Raw genomic sequence first — 19,125 nt, 5'->3', positions numbered from 1 at the left:
ATAAAAATGAATACATGAACAGGGGGAAGACCAAGATGCAGTGCAAATATCTTCCACTGACATTCCTCCGTGCAACGCCGTGGAGGAGGAAATTCCTCTGGTGGAGTGCGCCTTGATGTTCTCCGGGGGCTCCCCCCCCAGAGGAGACATATGCCTGTGACACAGCCTCACACAGCCAGTGTGACAGCCGTTGTGCAGACAGAGGTTGCCCGATCGAGCGCTCTCTGTAATGCACAAACAGGCGCTGAGAACGGCACCAGGCCGCGGTGCGCGCCACATAGCAGACAGCGCGCGCACCGGACAGAGGAGATGAGATGTGGCTTTTTCCTCCGACCTGTGAGGAGGGGGGAAGAAGCCAGCCAGGGTGATCACTCTTGACCTAAAAGAGTTGTGATGACCTTATAGGCATGAAGCCGGGTTAGGGCGTAAAACAGCTGAACTGCATCTCCATGGATCCGGAGAGCTGACGGAGCCACAGAGAGAGCAGACAGATCACCCTTTCCTCTGATAGAGCCAAGAGCAGTACTACTTTGGCTGAATACAGTTAAGGGGAACCTGATCAGGTTCAAATGGGGCTTTGCTTTAGTGCGCGTAACACCAAAGCCAAATCCCACTGAGGCGCCAGTGTGCGGGACACAGGTCTGAGTCTACATACTCCTCGCATACAACGCCTGCTGCGCTCTGCGAGCCCCTCGGTTAAATTTGAAATGGGAATATACATTGCTCTGATGGAGAGCAACGTGTGTGCGCGCCCAGAACAGCAGCCAGGCGGCAGATCGTACTCCTCCCTGGCGATTGAGGTCGGCTGCTTCCATAGCCGTGGCCTGTTGTCTGTGCGAATCAACACATGTTTGATTGTACAGCAACGGGGCGACTCCCCCGTTCTTTTCCGTAGATTTAGAAAAATAGCGGGAGTAAACCGCGCAAGACACTGTTCCTGGGATAACGGGAGTGTTTCTTGTATCCCATGGAACTGCTGGGGGGGAGAGGCTTCTCTGTGATGTGCCGTAATGGTCGTCATGGTGACGAGCCACGCCATCGCCGCTGCGAGGAAGTTTCCACACGCTGCATTTCACTCCGTCTCTCATCATGAGGCGCGTACACGCCCAGAGGATGAGAGGTGTGTGTATGCTGTCCACACGAGGCGTTATAACGGTGCTCGTGGATTTATTATGACCGTGTGTAGGGCATATCTGGGACAGAGGAATGCCTCGAGCTCTGCAGTTTATAAACCAATAGGTTAAAACAGCAGGCTTCTGCAGTGAATGAAGCACCTCTGGAGTGTCCCCCTGTTGGAAGAGACCCAAGGGGATCATCACGTGACCAGCTGACGCCAACGCCGAGCAGCTGCGTCACGGAGAGGGCTGTGTGGGTTGTGACATGCAGAAGGAGAGCTGTCAGTTTCTCACTCGCTGCCAGAGAGCGCTCTGCTGCTGGCTGAGTTTTTAATTCCACTCCAGATAACGTTTGTCTGAGAGGGAAGAGAACAGCTCTTCTTCCAACTTGTTATGAAACCCAGGCTTTGACAGATGCGATACGAGATGTACCGTCTGTAAAGCGACTTCCTCCCTGGAGCGAGCCAGCAACTAGCAGGTCGTCCAGAGGAAACCACCCTCTCATCCCTCCTCTGTGTAGCGGCTCCAGCCTTCTCTACACAAAAACGGGAGGAGCCAGGAAATATCCGAACGGCAGACGATTGTCTGGTCTGATATTCCCTGAAAGGAGAAACCGCAGGAATGTCCTGTGTTTCGGGATGAGGGGTGGAAGTATGCATCCTTCAGGTGGAAGTGAACCAGTCGTCCTGGTGAACACATTCCAGCACCTGTTTGATCGTCAGCATGTGGAATACTGACAGATCGAGGATGTCTCATTGCCCCAGTCTTTTTCGGGATTAGAAAAATAACGGGAGTGAAAACCCCTGATTTTCCTCCCTTTGAGGAACCCTGGAAATATCCTCTTTCAACAGGAGTTCCAGCAGCTCGGATTTGGAGCGCAAGACATAGCTTCTGGGAGGACAGGAGTGTTTCCTGTATCCCATTGAACTGTGGGGGGTGTACCCTCTGCTGATCAGCCTGCTCATCCATCTGTCCATCAGACACACGCGCTGCCACTCCGAGAAACACTCTATGCTCACATGCTCGAGATGTGTTGTGGTCGTCATGACGACAAGCCACGCCAGAGCCCTCGCCGCCGCTGCCCGTGAGGCAACCCAAGGTGGGCCTAGAGCGAAAGGGCTGTGAGGAGGCCTCCACACGCTGCATTTCACTCCGACTCTCATCATGAGGCGCGTACACGCTCAGAGGATGAGTGGAGGTGTGTGCAGTGACATCCACATGAGGCGTTACCACGGTGCTCATGGGCTTATTGTGACCGTGTGTAGGTGGCGTATCTCGGACAGAGGAATGCCGCGAGGTCTGTGGTTTAATAACCGAAAAGTCATAACCACCAGACCTCTGCAGCGAACCATGCTGCCTACTAATCAACAGATTGGAGGCAGCTGGCGTAGTTACCGCGCTCTGCAGCTTATTAATCGATAGATTAAAATGCGCAGGCTTTTGTAACGAACCCTGCTGGCTATTAACCGATAGGTCATAGGCAGCTGGTTCACCCAGAGTGGGGGATATGTAACAACATGTTGGGAAATAACCTTCTTTTATTTTCCTCACACTCCCTCCCAAACCGTCAAGGCCGGCTCTGTTTCCTCGGCGGCTCTCGTGGAGCAGACGACGAACGGGAGTACCTCACTCCCTTTTGACCCCCCCTCTCTGCTGGTGGGGGGGCGGAGGCGCGGGACGGTGCCCCTCCTGACGGACGAGTCTGACGCCTCGGCTGCGGTTGCTGTGAGCGTCTCTCTGCCTGTCGCTGTGGCCGGGTTGGCCGCTGTTGCTGCTGGTGCCGCTGAGGCTTCGCCGCAGGCTGGAGCCAGCCGACGTGCTGGCGGATATCATCCGCCTGCACCGCTGCCGCCTTCATGGACTCGACCATGGCTAGAAACTGGGGTCCGAACAGCCCGTCCGGGCTGATCGGAGCGTCCAGCAAGACCTTCCTGGCTGGCTCTGTAACAGCCGCCTGTTGCAGCCAGAGGTGGCGCTGGATCTGCGTCGTCCATGCGGCGATCCTCGCCTGGGAGACAGCCATGGCTGCGCACAGCGTGAGTGCCGTGCTGGCCGCCTTGCCGATCTCCTCCGCCTCCTCTGGTGCCACGGTGGTGGACCGCTCCACCAGCGTAACCACCGAGTTGGCCAGCAACGCGATGTTGTTTGCCGCCGCAGACGCCTGAAACGCACATTGGTGCGCCCGGTCAGCCTGGCGGGCGACATACTGGTCCTTGGGGGGAGGCCAACATAGGATCAAGTTGGCCTGCCTAACCCCAACGAACGCCGTCAAGCTCGGCTCCAGAGCGGGGGTGGTTCCTGCCCGTCTGAACCCGGGAAAACACTCCGGCCATGTCGTCCAGAGCCACCCTCTCCCGTCCTAGGGGAACGGGGAGACCTTTGCATGCTGCTGCTTTGCCGATTATCTCCGGCAGCTCCAGCATAATGCCACCCAACGCCGGTAGCGCCGTGGCCACGGAGAAGGGGACCGCGTGCTCGGCCACCACACCCGTACCTCGCTCCGACCCCGTCTCCCCCGTCCAGGGGGGAGGGGGGAGGTGAGAGCCGCATGGCGAGCCATGGAGGGAGACGGGGTAGGAGTCGTCCGACTCCTGCTCCGCACTCGGCTCCAGAGACAGGCCGTCGTCCCTGTTCTGGACGGGCCAATCGTCCTCCTCAGCCACAGCCGCTAGAGCGTCCGCTCTTCGCTTCCTGTCGGCTGACGGGCACAATGCGAACAAGCGACCTGCTGGCTGAGAGCCGCATCCGCGTGCTCTAGCCCCAGGCAGGATACGCATATCACGTGTAAGTCATAGCTCATGATGTACCCCGTCTTACATGAGGGACACTCACGGACACAGTTGTTGTTCATGACTTGACTTTTCCTGTGCTTCAGTACTGTGCTGGTTGCTGAAGAACAGAGGGAGCAGAGTGCCGGGCCCCCTTCCTACTTATACCGGAAGGAGGCCGAGGGTGGGCCCACCTAGTGTGTCAGTGCTGCGCGGGGGCGCAGAGGGATAACCCAATAGCGATAGCCTTAGAGGGCGAAGCCATATATGAAATAGAACAACACAGCTCCTCTGAACATGTCCCTGTAAACAACAACAAACAACACAAACAACACAAACAACACAAACAACAGTAAACAACAGTAAACAACACAACCAACACAGCTGAACATGTGGTTATGGGTCAGAGAGAAACAGTCATAAGACAAGCTTCCTCTGTGAAGCACTTTGAAGGCTCCAGACAAGCTTCCTCTGTGAAGCACTTTGAAGACTCCAGACAAGCTTCCTCTGTGAAGCACTTTGAAGGCTCCAGACAAGCTTCCTCTGTGAAGCACTTTGAAGACTCCAGACAAGCTTCCTCTGTGAAGCACTTTGAAGGTTCCAGACAAGCTTCCTCTGTGAAGCACTTTGAAGGCTCCAGACAAGCTTCCTCTGTGAAGCGCTTTGAAGGCTCCAGACACGCTTCCTCTGTGAAGCACTTTGAAGGCTCCAGACAAGCTTCCTCTGTGAAGCACTTTGAAGACTCCAGACAAGCTTCCTCTGTGAAGCACTTTGAAGACTCCAGACAAGCTTCCTCTGTGAAGCACTTTGAAGGTTCCAGACAAGCTTCCTCTGTGAAGCACTTTGAAGGCTCCAGACAAGCTTCCTCTGTGAAGCACTTTGAAGGCTCCAGACAAGCTTCCTCTGTGAAGGACTTTGAAGGCTCCAGACAAGCTTCCTCTGTGAAGCACTTTGAAGGCTCCAGACAAGCTTCCTCTGTGAAGCACTTTGAAGGCTCCAGACAAGCTTCCTCTGTGAAGGACTTTGAAGGTTCCAGACAAGCTTCCTCTGTGAAGCACTTTGAAGACTCCAGACAATCTTCCTCTGTGAAGCACTTTGAAGGCTCCAGACAAGCTTCCTCTCTGAAGCGCTTTGAAGGCTCCAGACAAGCTTCCTCTCTGAAGTGCTTTGAAGGCTCCAGACAAGCTTCCTCTCTGAAGTGCTTTGAAGGCTCCAGACAAGCTTCCTCTGTGAAGCACTTTGAAGGCTCCAGACAAGCTTCCTCTGTGAAGGACTTTGAAGGCTACAGACAAGCTTCCTCTCTGAAGCACTTTTAAGGCTCCAGACAAGCTTCCTCTGTGAAGCACTTTGAAGGCTCCAGACAAGCTTCCTCTGTGAAGGACTTTGAAGGCTCCAGACAAGCTTCCTCTCTGAAGCACTTTTAAGGCTCCAGACAAGCTTCCTCTGTGAAGCACTTTGAAGGCTCCAGACAAGCTTCCTCTGTGAAGGACTTTGAAGGCTCCAGACAAGCTTCCTCTCTGAAGCACTTTTAAGGCTCCAGACAAGCTTCCTCTGTGAAGGACTTTGAAGGCTCCAGACAAGCTTCCTCTGTGAAGGACTTTGAAGGCTCCAGACAAGCTTCCTCTGTGAAGCACTTTGAAGGCTCCAAACAAGCTTCCTCTGTGAAGGACTTTGAAGGCTCCAGACAAGCTTCCTCTGTGAAGCACTTTGAAGGCGCCAGACAAGCTTCCTCTGTGAAGGACTTTGAAGGCTCCAGACAAGCTTCCTCTGTGAAGCACTTTGAAGGCTCCAGACAAGCTTCCTCTGTGAAGCACTTTGAAGGCTCCAGACAAGCTTCCTCTGTGAAGCACTTTGAAGGCTCCAGACAAGCTTCCTCTGTGAAGGACTTTGAAGGCTCCAGACAAGCTTCCTCTGTGAAGCGCTTTGAAGGCTCCAGACAAGCTTCCTCTCTGAAGCGCTTTGAAGGCTCCAGACAAGCTTCCTCTGTGAAGCACTTTGAAGGCTCCAGACAAGCTTCCTCTCTGAAGCACTTTGAAGGCTCCAGACAAGCTTCCTCTGTGAAGCAATTTGAAGGCTCCAGACAAGCTTCCTCTGTGAAGCACTTTGAAGGCTCCAGACAAGCTTCCTCTCTGAAGCGCTTTGAAGGCTCCAGACAAGCTTCCTCTGTGAAGCACTTTGAAGGCTCCAGACAAGCTTCCTCTGTGAAGCCCTTTGAAGGCTCCAGACAAGCTTCCTCTGTGAAGGACTTTGAAGGCTCCAGACAAGCTTCCTCTGTGAAGCACTTTGAAGGCTCCAGACAAGCTTCCTCTGTGAAGCACTTTGAAGGCTCCAGACAAGCTTCCTCTGTGAAGGACTTTGAAGGCTCCAGACAAGCTTCCTCTCCGAAGCACTTTTAAGGCTCCAGACAAGCTTCCTCTGTGAAGCACTTTGAAGGCTCCAGACAAGCTTCCTCTGTGAAGCACTTTGAAGGCTCCAGACAAGCTTCCTCTGTGAAGCACTTTGAAGACTCCAGACAAGCTTCCTCTGTGAAGCACTTTGAAGGCTCCAGACAAGCTTCCTCTGTGAAGCACTTTGAAGGCTCCAGACAAGCTTCCTCTGTGAAGCGCTTTGAAGGCTCCAGACAAGCTTCCTCTGTGAAGCACTTTGAAGGCTCTAGACAAGCTTCCTCTGTGAAGCGCTTTGAAGGCTCCAGACAAGCTTCCTCTGTGAAGCACTTTGAAGGCTCCAGACAAGCTTCCTCTCTGAAGCGCTTTGAAGGCTCCAGACAAGCTTCCTCTCTGAAGCGCTTTGAAGACTCCAGACAAGCTTCCTCTGTGAAGGACTTTGAAGGCTCCAGACAAGCTTCCTCTCTGAAGCGCTTTGAAGGCTCCAGACAAGCTTCCTCTGTGAGGCGCTTTGAAGGCTCCAGACAAGCTTCCTCTGTGAAGCACTTTGAAGGCTCCAGACAAGCTTCCTCTGTGAAGGACTTTGAAGGCTCCAGACAAGCTTCCTCTGTGAAGCACTTTGAAGGCTCCAGACAAGCTTCCTCTCTGAAGCGCTTTGAAGGCTCCAGACAAGCTTCCTCTGTGAGGCGCTTTGAAGGCTCCAGACAAGCTTCCTCTGTGAAGCACTTTGAAGGCTCCAGACAAGCTTCCTCTGTGAAGGACTTTGAAGGCTCCAGACAAGCTTCCTCTGTGAAGCACTTTGAAGACTCCAGACAAGCTTCCTCTGTGAAGCACTTTGAAGGCTCCAGACAAGCTTCCTCTCTGAAGCGCTTTGAAGGCTCCAGACAAGCTTCCTCTGTGAAGCACTTTGAAGGCTCCAGACAAGCTTCCTCTCTGAAGCGCTTTGAAGGCTCCAGACAAGCTTCCTCTGTGAAGCGCTTTGAAGGCTCCAGACAAGCTTCCTCTCTGAAGCGCTTTGAAGGCTCCAGACAAGCTTCCTCTGTGAAGCGCTTTGAAGGCTCCAGACAAGCTTCCTCTGTGAAGCGCTTTGAAGGCTCCAGACAAGCTTCCTCTGTGAAGCGCTTTGAAGGCTCCAGACAAGCTTCCTCTCTGAAGCGCTTTGAAGGCTCCAGACAAGCTTCCTTCCTTCCTATTGTGTAGCTCTGTGGGAGGAGCCTGGTCCTCAGATCTTCATCGTCATGACTACACTGTAGCTCTGTGGGAGGAGCCTGGGGCCTCAGATCTTCATCGTCATGACTACACTGTAGCTCTGTGGGAGGAGCCTTGGGCCTCAGATCTTTATCGTCATGACTACACTGTAGCTCTGTGGGAGGAGCCTGGGACCTCAGGTCTTCATTGATATATCTAAACTGTAGCTCTGTGGGAGGAGCCTGGGACCTCAGGTCTTCATCGTCATGACTACACTGTAGCTCTGTGGGAGGGGCCTGGGGCCTCAGGTCTTCATCGTCATGACTACACTGTAGCTCTGTGGGAGGGGCCTGGGGCCTCAGATCTTCATCGTCATGACTACACTGTAGCTCTGCACACATGACAGTAAAAGCCTTGAACCTTGAACAGTATAATAATGTGTGTTCAGACCCTGTCGGCGCTCCCGGACCAGGACTCGTTCTACGACGTGACGGACAGCCTGGAGCAGCTCGGCATGGAGAGCATCGTGAGCAAACAGCTGAGCAACAGGGAAGCGGAGCCTGACTTGAAGACTCAGTTCACTCTCTACGAGGTAAACAACAATACAAACAAACGTTCTAAGATTATTTATTTTTTAAAGTCAATTTTTGAGAAAAATTCCACGATGTGAAAAAAGTTAGAATGAAAAATGTACAACTGAGGAAAACATCAAAGTCAATTCTTTTGGAAAAAGTCAAAATGTGAAAAGAAAGTAAAAAATGTGAAAAAATGAAAAAGTTGTCTTTCTGTGTTGCAGACGTCTCTGAGGAACGAGGACGGGGACGACGTCTCCCCCCTCCCCCGTAAAGAGAGGAGAAAGATGGCCGCTGGCGAGAGGAGCCGCCGTTCCTCCAGTCAGACTCTCCCCCCCCTCTCCTCCACTAACTCCTCCCCCTCCTCCTCCCCCACGCCCCCCTCCCTCCTCTCCCCCACCACCACCCTGCTCTCTCCCACCCTATCCCCCTCCTCCTCCCCCACGCCCCCCACCTTCCTCTCCCCCACCACCACCCTGCTCTCTCCTACCCTCTCCTCCGCTTCCTCGAACCCAGCAGGGGGCAGCAGAGCCTCCTCCCCCCTGTCCTCAGACTGCAGCTCCTCAGGGTCCCAGAGGGGGTCTCCTCTCCCCCCCCAGACTGATTCTAATGGTACGACCCACCCTGAGGAGGAGGAGAAGTCTCCGTCCAGCGCGTGAGTTCACTCTTTATGCACAACAAGTATAATGATAGAAACCAGAGGACGCCGGTTCGATTCCCGGCCCCCCCCTGTACGCATGTCCTCCTCTCTGTCTGCTCCTGCTGTTTCTCTCTCATAAAGGCTCCTCTGCCATAAAGTCAACTTTACTGTCAATCTTTCAGTGTGTGTGTTCAGAGAGATCAAAATATCGTTTCCCACAATCCCGAAAAAAATGTTTCCTGTTCAGTTTCTGTTGGAATGTGAAGGGTTAAATGAAAGAAGCCCCTCTCTGCGAGTTAGGGTGAAGACGAGCTGATTGGTGGTCCTGCTGTGCATTCACAGAGGGCCAGCTACTCAACTCAACGAGAGAGTAATGTCAACTGACGGCACAATTGACCAATCTTATCTTCCCTCAAAATGGGTGGGTTTTATTATCGCAGACTTTATGACAAGTTTCGCCCGCTGTGAAGCTTTTCTTGTTTCCATAGCAACAACAACTTCCTGTCAACAGCGTAAACTCGCCTTCAAAATAAAAGCATGTCCATACAAAATAGGAAGCCAAGCCAAATTACACTTAAGACATACAACTGCAAAGAAAGTAACAAACACAATGCGATATCCTTTTCAATTTCAAAGAACACACATGGGGTTATTGACAGGTGTGTTCTGTGAGGGTCGCTGTCATTGATGCGACCCCGGGGCGCTGTTTTGATATTCCGCTGAAGTATACGCTGTGACGTAATAACTCGAGGGAAGGGGGGTTCAGAGCGCCTAGGTATAAAAGTCACGTCTCGCCATTGGAAATATGTATATCCTACACAATCAACAGACACGTTTCTTTATGTTAACGTCTACTAGCTGCCAGTCTCCGGCAGAACAGAAGCCTTTAAAGAGTTAACGCTGAACAAACTGAAGTGACGGACGGACGGGAACACGTTCAGCCGGCTGGAATGATTCCTCCAGAAGACATGCGGGACCTTCTGATCGTGTCAGGACAGGAGCTCTTATGGATCAAATGCACAACAATATTTAATTATTTCATCACAAGTGCAGCGTGGGCTTTCCTCACTGAATTTACTGAGCGTTTAAATCACAATAATCTAAACAAAACAGAGACGTAGTTTAGCAAAAAGCTTAACATCCAATGAGAAACTCTCTCTTTCTGCACGTCTGCTTCTGCTTTTATTTTGGTGACTTGGTGTTGGTTTCCTGTCTGATATTCCCCCTGGTGTACCCCCCCCCCCCCCCTCTTCTCGCTGGGTGTTTTCTGGCCTGCAGGAGGCGCTCTTTTCTCTCTCATCACATGTCGGCTCTGGGTCTCAGCAGGAGGTCCCGCCTCTTCTCTAAAGCCAGTTCCTTCTCTGAGGAGGCCGGCAACAGGTCTGTAGCTAACGGAGAGCTAACAGGGAAATAACGGGGAGCTAACAGGAAGCTTACAGGGAAATAACGGGGAGCTAACAGTGAGCTAACGGGGAGCTAACAGTGAGCTAACGGGGAGCTAACAGTGAGCTAACGGGGAGCTAACAGGGAGCTAACGGGGAGCTAACAGTGAGCTAACGGGGAGCTAACAGTGAGCTAACGGGGAGCTAACAGTGAGCTAACGGGGAGCTAACAGTGAGCTAACAGTGAGCTAACAGGGAAATAACTGGGAGCTAACAGGAAGCTTACAGGGAAATAACGGGGAGCTAACAGTGAGCTAACGGGGAGCTAACAGTGAGCTAACGGGGAGCTAACAGTGAGCTAACGGGGAGCTAACAGTGAGCTAACGGGGAGCTAACAGGGAGCTAACAGTGAGCTAATGGGGAGCTAACAGTGAGCTAACGGGGAGCTAACAGTGAGCTAACGGGGAGCTAACAGTGAGCTAACAGTGAGCTAACAGGGAAATAACTGGGAGCTAACAGGAAGCTTACAGGGAAATAACGGGGAGCTAACAGGAAGCTTACAGGGAAATAACGGGGAGCTAACAGTGAGCTAACGGGGAGCTAACAGGGAGCTAACGGGGAGCTAACAGTGAGCTTAACAGTGAGCTAAGGGGGAGCTAACAGGGATGTCACTGTCACTACCCGATCTGCAGCTCTGCCCGATCTGCAGTGCGCATGTGCGAGATGGTCCGCCATATTGGACAACGCCGGACGGCAACCCAAGTAGGACAACATTGACACAGTGGCTTTTGGCAAAGCTCAAAAGGAAAACTCGAGAGAGAGATGAGTTATTGTTATTACAACGTGACTTCACTATTATTTAACAACTCTTTTTATTGGGTTCTTTTATTTGGGGTTAAGTACATTGTCAGAATAAGTGAGGAATGAATTTAACTTCTGTTAGACAGCTATATGCCATACATTTTTGCACACATTCACAGTAAATATTTATTCAGTATGATAGCTGTCTAACAGAAGTTAAATTCATTTATCACTTATTCTGACAATGTACTTAACCCCAAATAAAAGAACCCCATAAAAAGAGTTGTTAAATAATAGTGTCACGTTGTAATAACAATAACTCATATCAATAACTCATCTCTCTCTCGTTTTATTTTTGAGCTTTGCTAAAAGCCACTGTGTCAAGTGTCCATCTTGGGTTGCCGTCCGGAGTTGTCCAATATGGCGGACCATCTCGCACATGCGCACTGCAGATCGGGCAGAGCTGCAGATCGGGTAGTGACAGTCACTACCCGATCTGCCGATCTGCCTATCTGCAGTGCGCATGCGCGCGATGGTCCGCCATATTTGACAACTACATACGGTGTCAGTACCACATGTGCTCGGCCTACCAGATCTGCTCGGGGTCCGTTACGCTTACCAATGACGTCACGCATTGGCTGTACGGCAACCCAAGAGGTAATAATAATCATTCTAAATAAAACAGGAAGTTAACCTAAATTACATTTAAGACACTGCAACGAAAGTAACAAAAACAATGTAATATCCTTTTCCGTTTCACAGAACACAAATTGGGTTATTTACATAATTACACTGAACAAAAATATAAACGCAACACTTTTGTTTTTGCTCCCATTTTTCATGAGATGAACTCAAAGATCTAAAACATTTTCTATATACACAAAATAACTATTTCTCTCAAATATTGTTCACAAATCTGAAAAAATCTGTGATAGTGAGCACTTCTCCTTTGCCGAGATAATCCATCCCACCTCACAGGTGTGGCATATCAAGATGCTGATTAGACAGTATGATTATTGCACAGGTGTGCCTTAGGCTGGCCACAATAAAAGGCCACTCTAAAACGTGCAGTTTTGCTTTATTGGGGGGGTCTGGGGGGGTCCGAAAACCAGTCGGTATCTGGTGTGAGGGGTAGAATTAGGCTTAGGGTAATGTTGTGAATTGAGTGGCCTGTGTTCGTCATCCATAACATACGCCTGCCCATACCATAACCCCACCACCACCATGGGCCACTCAATTCACAACATTACCCTAACCCTACCCCTAACCCTACCCCTACCCCTCACACCAGATACTGACTGGTTTTCGGACCCCCCCAGACCCCCCCAATAAAGCAAAACTGCACATTTCAGAGTGGCCTTTTATTGTGGCCAGCCTAAGGCACACCTGTGCAATAATCATGCTGTCTAATCAGCATCTTGATATGCCACACCTGTGAGGTGGGATGGATTATCTCGGCAAAGGAGAAGTGCTCACTATCACAGATTTTTTCAGATTTGTGAACAATATTTGAGAGAAATGGTTATTTTGTGTATATAGAAAATGTTTTAGATCTTTGAGTTCATCTCATGAAAAATGGGAGCAAAAACAAAAGTGTTGCGTTTATATTTTTGTTCAGTATATGTTTACACTGGTGACATTTACGGGACACAATTCACTGGGTTATATAGTGTGTGTTGCACCACGGACGAGTTAGTGAGTGCACCGGTGTTGTGTTGTCATTCTAGCTTGTGTAGCGTGTATACAAGATCATCCTGCTGACTCCCTTTCATCGGCTCTACAACACTGTCGATTTTTCTTTTTTAACATTCAAACATAAACAATAACAATCGACATTAATCTGAATGAGGGAGGTGATTTATTATCATTACAACGTCATTTCCCGATCATTTCAATATGAATATGGTGAAATACATTCTTACAATAAGCGAGAAATTGATTTAAACTCCTGTTTGACAATAACTGAGAATTTATTTCCTTTTATTTAAAATTAGAAATCAAATGTGATCATACACCAATAGGGCGGGTCATACTCAGGTGCTAACATGAATCTGAAGGAAACCCTAACATGGGGGTGTCTAAATTATGTGGTTTTTTTTATGGGGAATTCAAATATGAGCTTATTTAACTCGTCTCTAACCTACATCGTTTTGTATTTCTAAATTGGCAATTTTACCCTTTCGAACCTCTATATAAGATAGTAAAAGATATAAGGGAAATAATTTATATTGACAAAGCCAAATCCTTTTAAAATATTTATTAACAGTTGAACTGCATAAGATTACAAAGAGCAATCTTCTGACTTCTTGAACTTTGCCAGGTTGCACAAGTCCTGCTTTGACTCATTCTTGGACATCAGTCTCCTGCTGGTCTCCTAAGCTCTGATCCCTCCTCCATCCCTCTTTTCCTGTGAGAATTACTTAGCAGACGCCTCGGTCACCATTTTAAAAACCCCGATTTCTCTTATTCTTCTCCTCTCTCTCTCTCTACCTACACTCATTCGTCTTTGATCAGACCCCCGGGCCCTTTCTCCTTTCTCTAACTCCCCTCCTCGACTCCTATCCTCGAGACTTAGTCTAATGAGAAAGGGCCCCGGTATACGCTAGTCAGCGCCCCTAGTTACACCAATCAGCGTGCGATTACCGTACAGCCAATCACAACGCGTGACGTCATTGGTAAGCGACGGACCTCGAGCAGATCTGGTAGCCCGAGCACATATGGTACTGACACCGGCAACCCAAGTAGGACACTTGACACAGTGGCTTTTGGCAAAGCACAAAAAGAAAACTCGAGACAGATGAGTTATTGTTATTGCAACGTGACTTCACTATTATTTAACAACTCTTTTTATTGGGTCATTTTATTGGGTTAAGTACATTGTCAGAATAAGTGAGAAATGGATGTAACTTCTGTTAGACAGCTATCATACCAACACACTCTCACTCCCTAAGCGTCCAGGAGCGACGCTTGGTCAGGGTCCCGTGGCGTGCAGTTGTGACACGCCGAGGCTCCTTCAGCTTCATAAAGGGACGCAAATAGCTTTCAACTGATTGCAATGTATTCCCAGGGCTCGACATTATAAATGGCCCGCTGGCCCGGAAGCACTATTTAGACACCCCGGGCCAGCATAACGTACTTTCCACTTGCCCACTCGGGCCACTAAAAATATTGCTTTAAAAAAAATGTTTCCTGTGGTATTGGTATTTTGACTAGCAATTTAGTTAAATTGTTTCGTTTATCAACGCTACAACATAGCGTTCCGTGAGTCGGTTGTCGTTGTTGGGGGAAAAGCAAACAGCTGTTTGGTGCGGAGCGCAGCGCGAGCAGGCTCCCGTGAGCGGGAGCGTGCTCCTTCACTACAGACTATCGCGCCACCTAACCATTCACCAAAATGTTTTTAATACCAGCGGTAACCGGCCAAGCGCCGGGCAAAAAACTATCTTCAAATAAAAGAAAGTCTCCGGAGGAGTTAAAGGAGAGTGACAGGGAGCATGAGAGGGAGAGAAGGTTTCAGCTTGATGGATGGAGTTGGCTTCTAGTGGTGCAGTGCCGCGTCCTAAAACCCTTTTATAATCTATCGATTAGATTTATGATTAGAACATTATAAAAGTAGGGTAGACATGTGGAGATTATCCGGCTGAACAAAACGTGCATTTATCAAACAGGTTTGTTTTCCACAGACCTTAGTTCCAGCTATTTTCCAAAACCCTGTGGAGAAATCCCATTGCTTTCTCTGGAGGGAACCAGCAACTTACTTCCTGGTTTTATGACGCGTCACTGGCTGCACCTCTCAATATGATGCCAATATAAACAAGGTCTTCTGTCGGCTCTGTACATCAATGCCGACCTATGCTGACAGTAAGTGAAGAGTAGAACATCTAAAGGTATTGGCTAGAGGGAAATGTCCCAGCAGTTTAGGATAATGAAGGATCTAATCAAATCAATTACATAGCCATTACATTTCTAACTCCTGATGATAGGAAGGCAGAAAGTGCATTATACAAATAATAATACTCATAATAATAGCAGACATTTTTCAACAATGACCACAATATCATTATTTTAATAAACCAAATATGAACAATTGAGGAAAATGAGGAAGAACTGATTGTTCAAATGTTGTAGTACAAGTAGTAATGTAGTTAGTGCATAAATTACTATTGCAACAAATGTGTTAATTTTCTTCATTATTAGTCGATTTTTTTTTGGACGAATGCTCCGGGCCAGTGGTTACAATGGTGGGGCCAGTGATAATACAATAATACATGCCAGTGGCATTTTACCCTTAATGTCTACCCCCTGATTCCCATCTGCGACGGGATTTGACGCTCATGGAAGCACCGCATTCGTTTGTGTCGGCTGCCCTTAAAGGCAATGTGAGCGTCCATTCCCATTGGATAACGGAGAATTGTACACCCGGAAGTAAGTATTCCCCTTACTGTCGATTGATTTTACAGTGATATCTGCACTACTCTTCGACTAAAAAACACCAGATTATCCTTGTTAATTACACAACATTGATTGGTTTAAATTGTGTGCAATGCTTTTGTATTTTTCCCCTTCGATTCGAATAATTTTTTATTTTTCGGAGTAAAGGATGGCAGAAGACACTACAATACCCAGAATCCCCAGCTATCGTTTAGGAATACACCATGTGCTCTGTTTGACAAACCCCGTGATTAGTGATTAGATTAGTAATATATAAAGACTATATATGATTGAATTACAAGATTAGATACACTTTAGTTGATCTAAAATATTGATGTGTTCAAATGCTCTTCAAAACACAACTGCAAGTCCATGAAACTTGTCTTTCTGTATTTGTGAATGAAGCGCCATCTCCTGGTTAAAACCTGAAATTGAAAATCTGGCAACGCCCTCTTGGAAAATAGTGGGAGGGCTTAACATTCCTCGATACTGGTCTTAGGCAGGTCGTAGGCAGGAAGCTGTAAGCTGGAGTCTGAAATGAGGTGCTACATCTGTAGGAGCGTCACAACTGCACGCCACGGGACCCTGACCAAGCGTCGCTCCTGGACGTTTATGGAGTGAGAGTGTGTTGATCATACATGCTGAAGAAATATTGACTGTGAATGTATGCAATATGTATGGCATTCATAATTTATATCTAATTACATTAACTGTGAATGTCTTTCATTTTATTTCAAATAAAATAAAATAACAAAATATGTTAATAAAGATATTTGAGACGTTTATGACTGGCGCATGCAAGATGCAAATCGAGCTGCCGTCTAGACCTCAAATGTCCTATTAGAGTTTCCGTATGGAGTTCTCCAATATGGCGGACCATCTCACACATGCGCACTGCATTGCAGATAGGGCAGGGCTGCAGATCGGGTAGTGACAGGGGAGCTACAGGGAAATAATGGGGAGCTAACGGGGAGCTACAGAGAAATAACGGGGAGCTACAGGGAAATAACGGGGAGCTAAGGAGGAGCTAACGGGGAGCTACAGAGAAATAACGGGGAGCTAACAGGGAGCTACAGGGAAATAACGGGGAGCTACAGGGAAATAACGGGGAGCTAACGGGGAGCTACAGAGTAATAACGGGGAAATAACGGGGAGCTACAGGGAAATAACGGGGAGCTACAGGGAAATAACGGGGAGCTACAGGGAAATAACGGGGAGCTAACAGGGAGCTACAGAGAAATAACGGGGAGCTACAGGGAAATAACGGGGAGCTACAGGGAAATAACGGGGAGCTACAGGGAAATAACGGGGAGCTAACAGGGAGCTACAGAGAAATAACGGGGAGCTACAGGGGAGTAACGGGGAGCTAACAGGGAGCTACAGGGAAGTAACGAGGAGCTAACAAGGAGCTACAAGAACAAGACGAAAGTCTTTCTCTGGTCTGCATCCCCTTAACAATTGTATGTTTTGAGCTGTACTGTACTGTACCCAATATACAAGCTGTTAATAAACTTTTCAATCAATCAATCAATACAGAGAAATAACGGGGAGCTACAGGGAAATAACGGGGAGCTACAGGGGAGTAACGGGGAGCTAACAGGGAGCTACAGGGAAGTAACGAGGAGCTAACAAGGAGCTACAAGAACAAGACGAAAGTCTTTCTCTGGTCTGCATCCCCTTAACAATTGTATGTTTTGAGCTGTACTGTACTGTACCCAATATACAAGCTGTTAATAAACTTTTCAATCAATCAATCAATACAGAGAAATAACGGGGAGCTACAGGGAAATAACGGGGAGCTACAGGGAAATAACGGGGAGCTAACAGGGAGCTACAGAGAAATAACGGGGAGCTACAGGGGAGTAACGGGGAGCTAACAGGGAGCTACAGGGAAGTAACGAGGAGCTAACAAGGAGCTACAAGAACAAGATGAAAGTCTTTCTCTGGTCTGCATCCCCTTAACAATTGTATGTTTTGAGCTGTACTGTACTGTACCCAATATACAAGCTGTTAATAAACTTTTCAATCAATCAATACAGAGAAATAACGGGGAGCTACAGGGAAATAACGGGGAGCTACAGGGAAATAACGGGGAGCTAACAGGGAGCTACATGGAAGTAACGGGGAGCTAACGTGGAGCTAACGGGGAGCTAACGGGGAGCTGTATTCATATATTTGAAAAAATAAAAAAGTAAAATAAAGATGAAAATTAAAGAAAAATATAATACAAACAAACCGTCCAGCTCTACAGTCTGTCAGCCTGTCTACACACACAGACCCACACACAACAATGTTTGGAAACTAAAGTGTGGGTGTGTGTGTGTGTGTGTGTGTGTGTGTGTGTGTGTGTGTGTGTGTGTGTGTGTGTGTGTGTGTGTGTGTGTGTGTGTGTGTGTGTGTGTGTGTGTGTGTGTGTGTGTGTGTGTGTGTGTGTGTGTGTGTGTGTGTGTGTGTGTGTGTGTGTGTGTGTGTGTGTGTGTGTGTGGTGTGTGTGTGTGTGTGTGTGTGTGTGTGTGTGTGTTGTGTGTGTGTGTGTGTGTGTGTGTGTGTGTGTGTGTGTGTGTGTGTGTGTGTGTGTGTGTGTGTGTGTGTGTGTGTGTGTGTGTTGTGTGTGTGTGTGTGTGTGTGTGTGTGTGTGTGTGTGTGTGTGTGTGTGTGTGTGTGTGTGTGTGTGTGTGTGTGTGTGTGTGTGTGTGTGTGTGTGTAGCACCTCTCCTCAGATGAACTCGGAGCAGCTCAGGACGGACAGTAAACCCAGCTCAAAGTAAGTGAAACTGCTCAGTGGTTTGGGGCTCGGTCAGATCACTTCCTGTTCCCTATCAGATCACTTCCTGTTATCTCTCTTCCTCTGATGAAGACATCTCATCCTCTATAGCAGGGGTTCCCAACCTTTTTTCCCAAGAGCCCCCCCAAATGACTCCTGTTGGAAGTTTCCCCCCCCCCACACACACGCAAGGGGGGGGGGGGAGGGGCGCAACAGCGGTAATTAAAGTTTAAAAGTCTCAAAAATGCTACAACTACTGCCACAAACTGGATGAATATGAAGTATTTTGTTAAAGGAGGATGAAAGCGTAATTAAGGAGCACTATTGGAGTGACTTTGATGGTTATTGGACTCAGGATTAATTCATTTGGATTCCCGCTGAATGAAGAAATTAAAGGACAAGTGGAAACAATTCACAAAGGGATTAAACTGTTTAAAACACATGCTCAAAGTAAGCCGGATTTTGCCGATGTGCTTATGTGGATTCAAAAGTCGTAAATAATCTACAAAATGGAGGAGACCGATCTGATCGGAGCAACTGTGACAAATAATCCAACTGAAACCGGCATGGACAATGACTGTTTTAAAAATGCGCTTATCCAGACAAGCCTGGTTTGGGCACTTCACGGGCAGAAGAAACATTTCTATCAAAGAAAGAATGATACATTTCTGTCTTTTTATGCCTATAATAGCTACTAACTTGAATTTGTATTCAAATTAATTAATCAATTATTTTTTATATTTTATTGTAATGTAGAGACAACGCTTTTAGTGACAATCATGGATATTACATATATTGATATGTAAAAAAAGAAAAAAAAGTCTAAATATGATATTTGGCCTCAAATCAACTGAGGCCTGGCGCGCCCCCTGCGATCTTTGGCGCCCCCCAGGTTGGGAACCACTGCTCTATAGTTTATATAGTGTAGAGACTGTCTTCTAGAACCTTTGGATGATTTCCAAATCCTTTATTTTTGACATTTGTCCATCATTTCTAATATCTTCATGTTTTTCTGGATCTTGAAAAAAAGAAGATGAAATCATTTCTTGAATATGTTTCTATAACTTCTGGATGCTTCCTGAT

The 19,125-nt window shown here is 48.1% G+C and overlaps 1 protein-coding gene across 4 annotated transcripts; it reads left to right on the top strand.

Annotated features, from left to right (window-relative positions):
- The first annotated feature begins 7,786 nt into the window (after window positions 1-7,786).
- LOC117538722 (FH1/FH2 domain-containing protein 1-like) lies at window positions 7,787-18,277 on the top strand. 4 transcript variants are annotated; one of them, XM_034204627.1, is made up of 4 exons: window positions 7,787-8,047; window positions 8,252-8,682; window positions 9,994-10,047; window positions 17,986-18,277. In XM_034204627.1, the coding sequence occupies exons 1-4, from the start codon at window positions 7,892-7,894 to the stop codon at window positions 18,044-18,046; spliced, it is 702 nt and encodes a 233-aa protein (XP_034060518.1). In that variant the 5' UTR covers window positions 7,787-7,891; the 3' UTR covers window positions 18,047-18,277. The 4 variants fall into 4 exon arrangements, with proteins under 4 accessions (XP_034060518.1, XP_034060517.1, XP_034060519.1 ...); XM_034204626.1 differs by having other exon boundaries at window positions 9,946-10,047; XM_034204628.1 differs by lacking the exon at window positions 17,986-18,277 and having other exon boundaries at window positions 7,790-8,047; window positions 9,991-10,757.
- Window positions 18,278-19,125: the final 848 nt, after the last annotated feature.

The sequence above is a fragment of the Gymnodraco acuticeps genome, unplaced genomic scaffold (genome assembly GCF_902827175.1).
Source record: "Gymnodraco acuticeps unplaced genomic scaffold, fGymAcu1.1, whole genome shotgun sequence".
Lineage (NCBI taxonomy): Eukaryota > Metazoa > Chordata > Actinopteri > Perciformes > Bathydraconidae > Gymnodraco > Gymnodraco acuticeps.
This window is presented reverse-complemented; position numbering and strand designations above follow the sequence as displayed.

Bases quoted from the DNA above. Each gene is read 5' to 3' on its own strand.
- LOC117538722 (XM_034204626.1), top strand. From the start codon at position 7,892: ATGTGTGTTCAGACCCTGTCGGCGCTCCCGGACCAGGACTCGTTCTAC. The intron at 8,048-8,251 runs GTAAACAACAAT...TCTGTGTTGCAG, and splicing joins CTCAGTTCACTCTCTACGAG to ACGTCTCTGAGGAACGAGGA. The intron at 8,683-9,945 runs GTGAGTTCACTC...TCTGGCCTGCAG, and splicing joins GAGAAGTCTCCGTCCAGCGC to GAGGCGCTCTTTTCTCTCTC.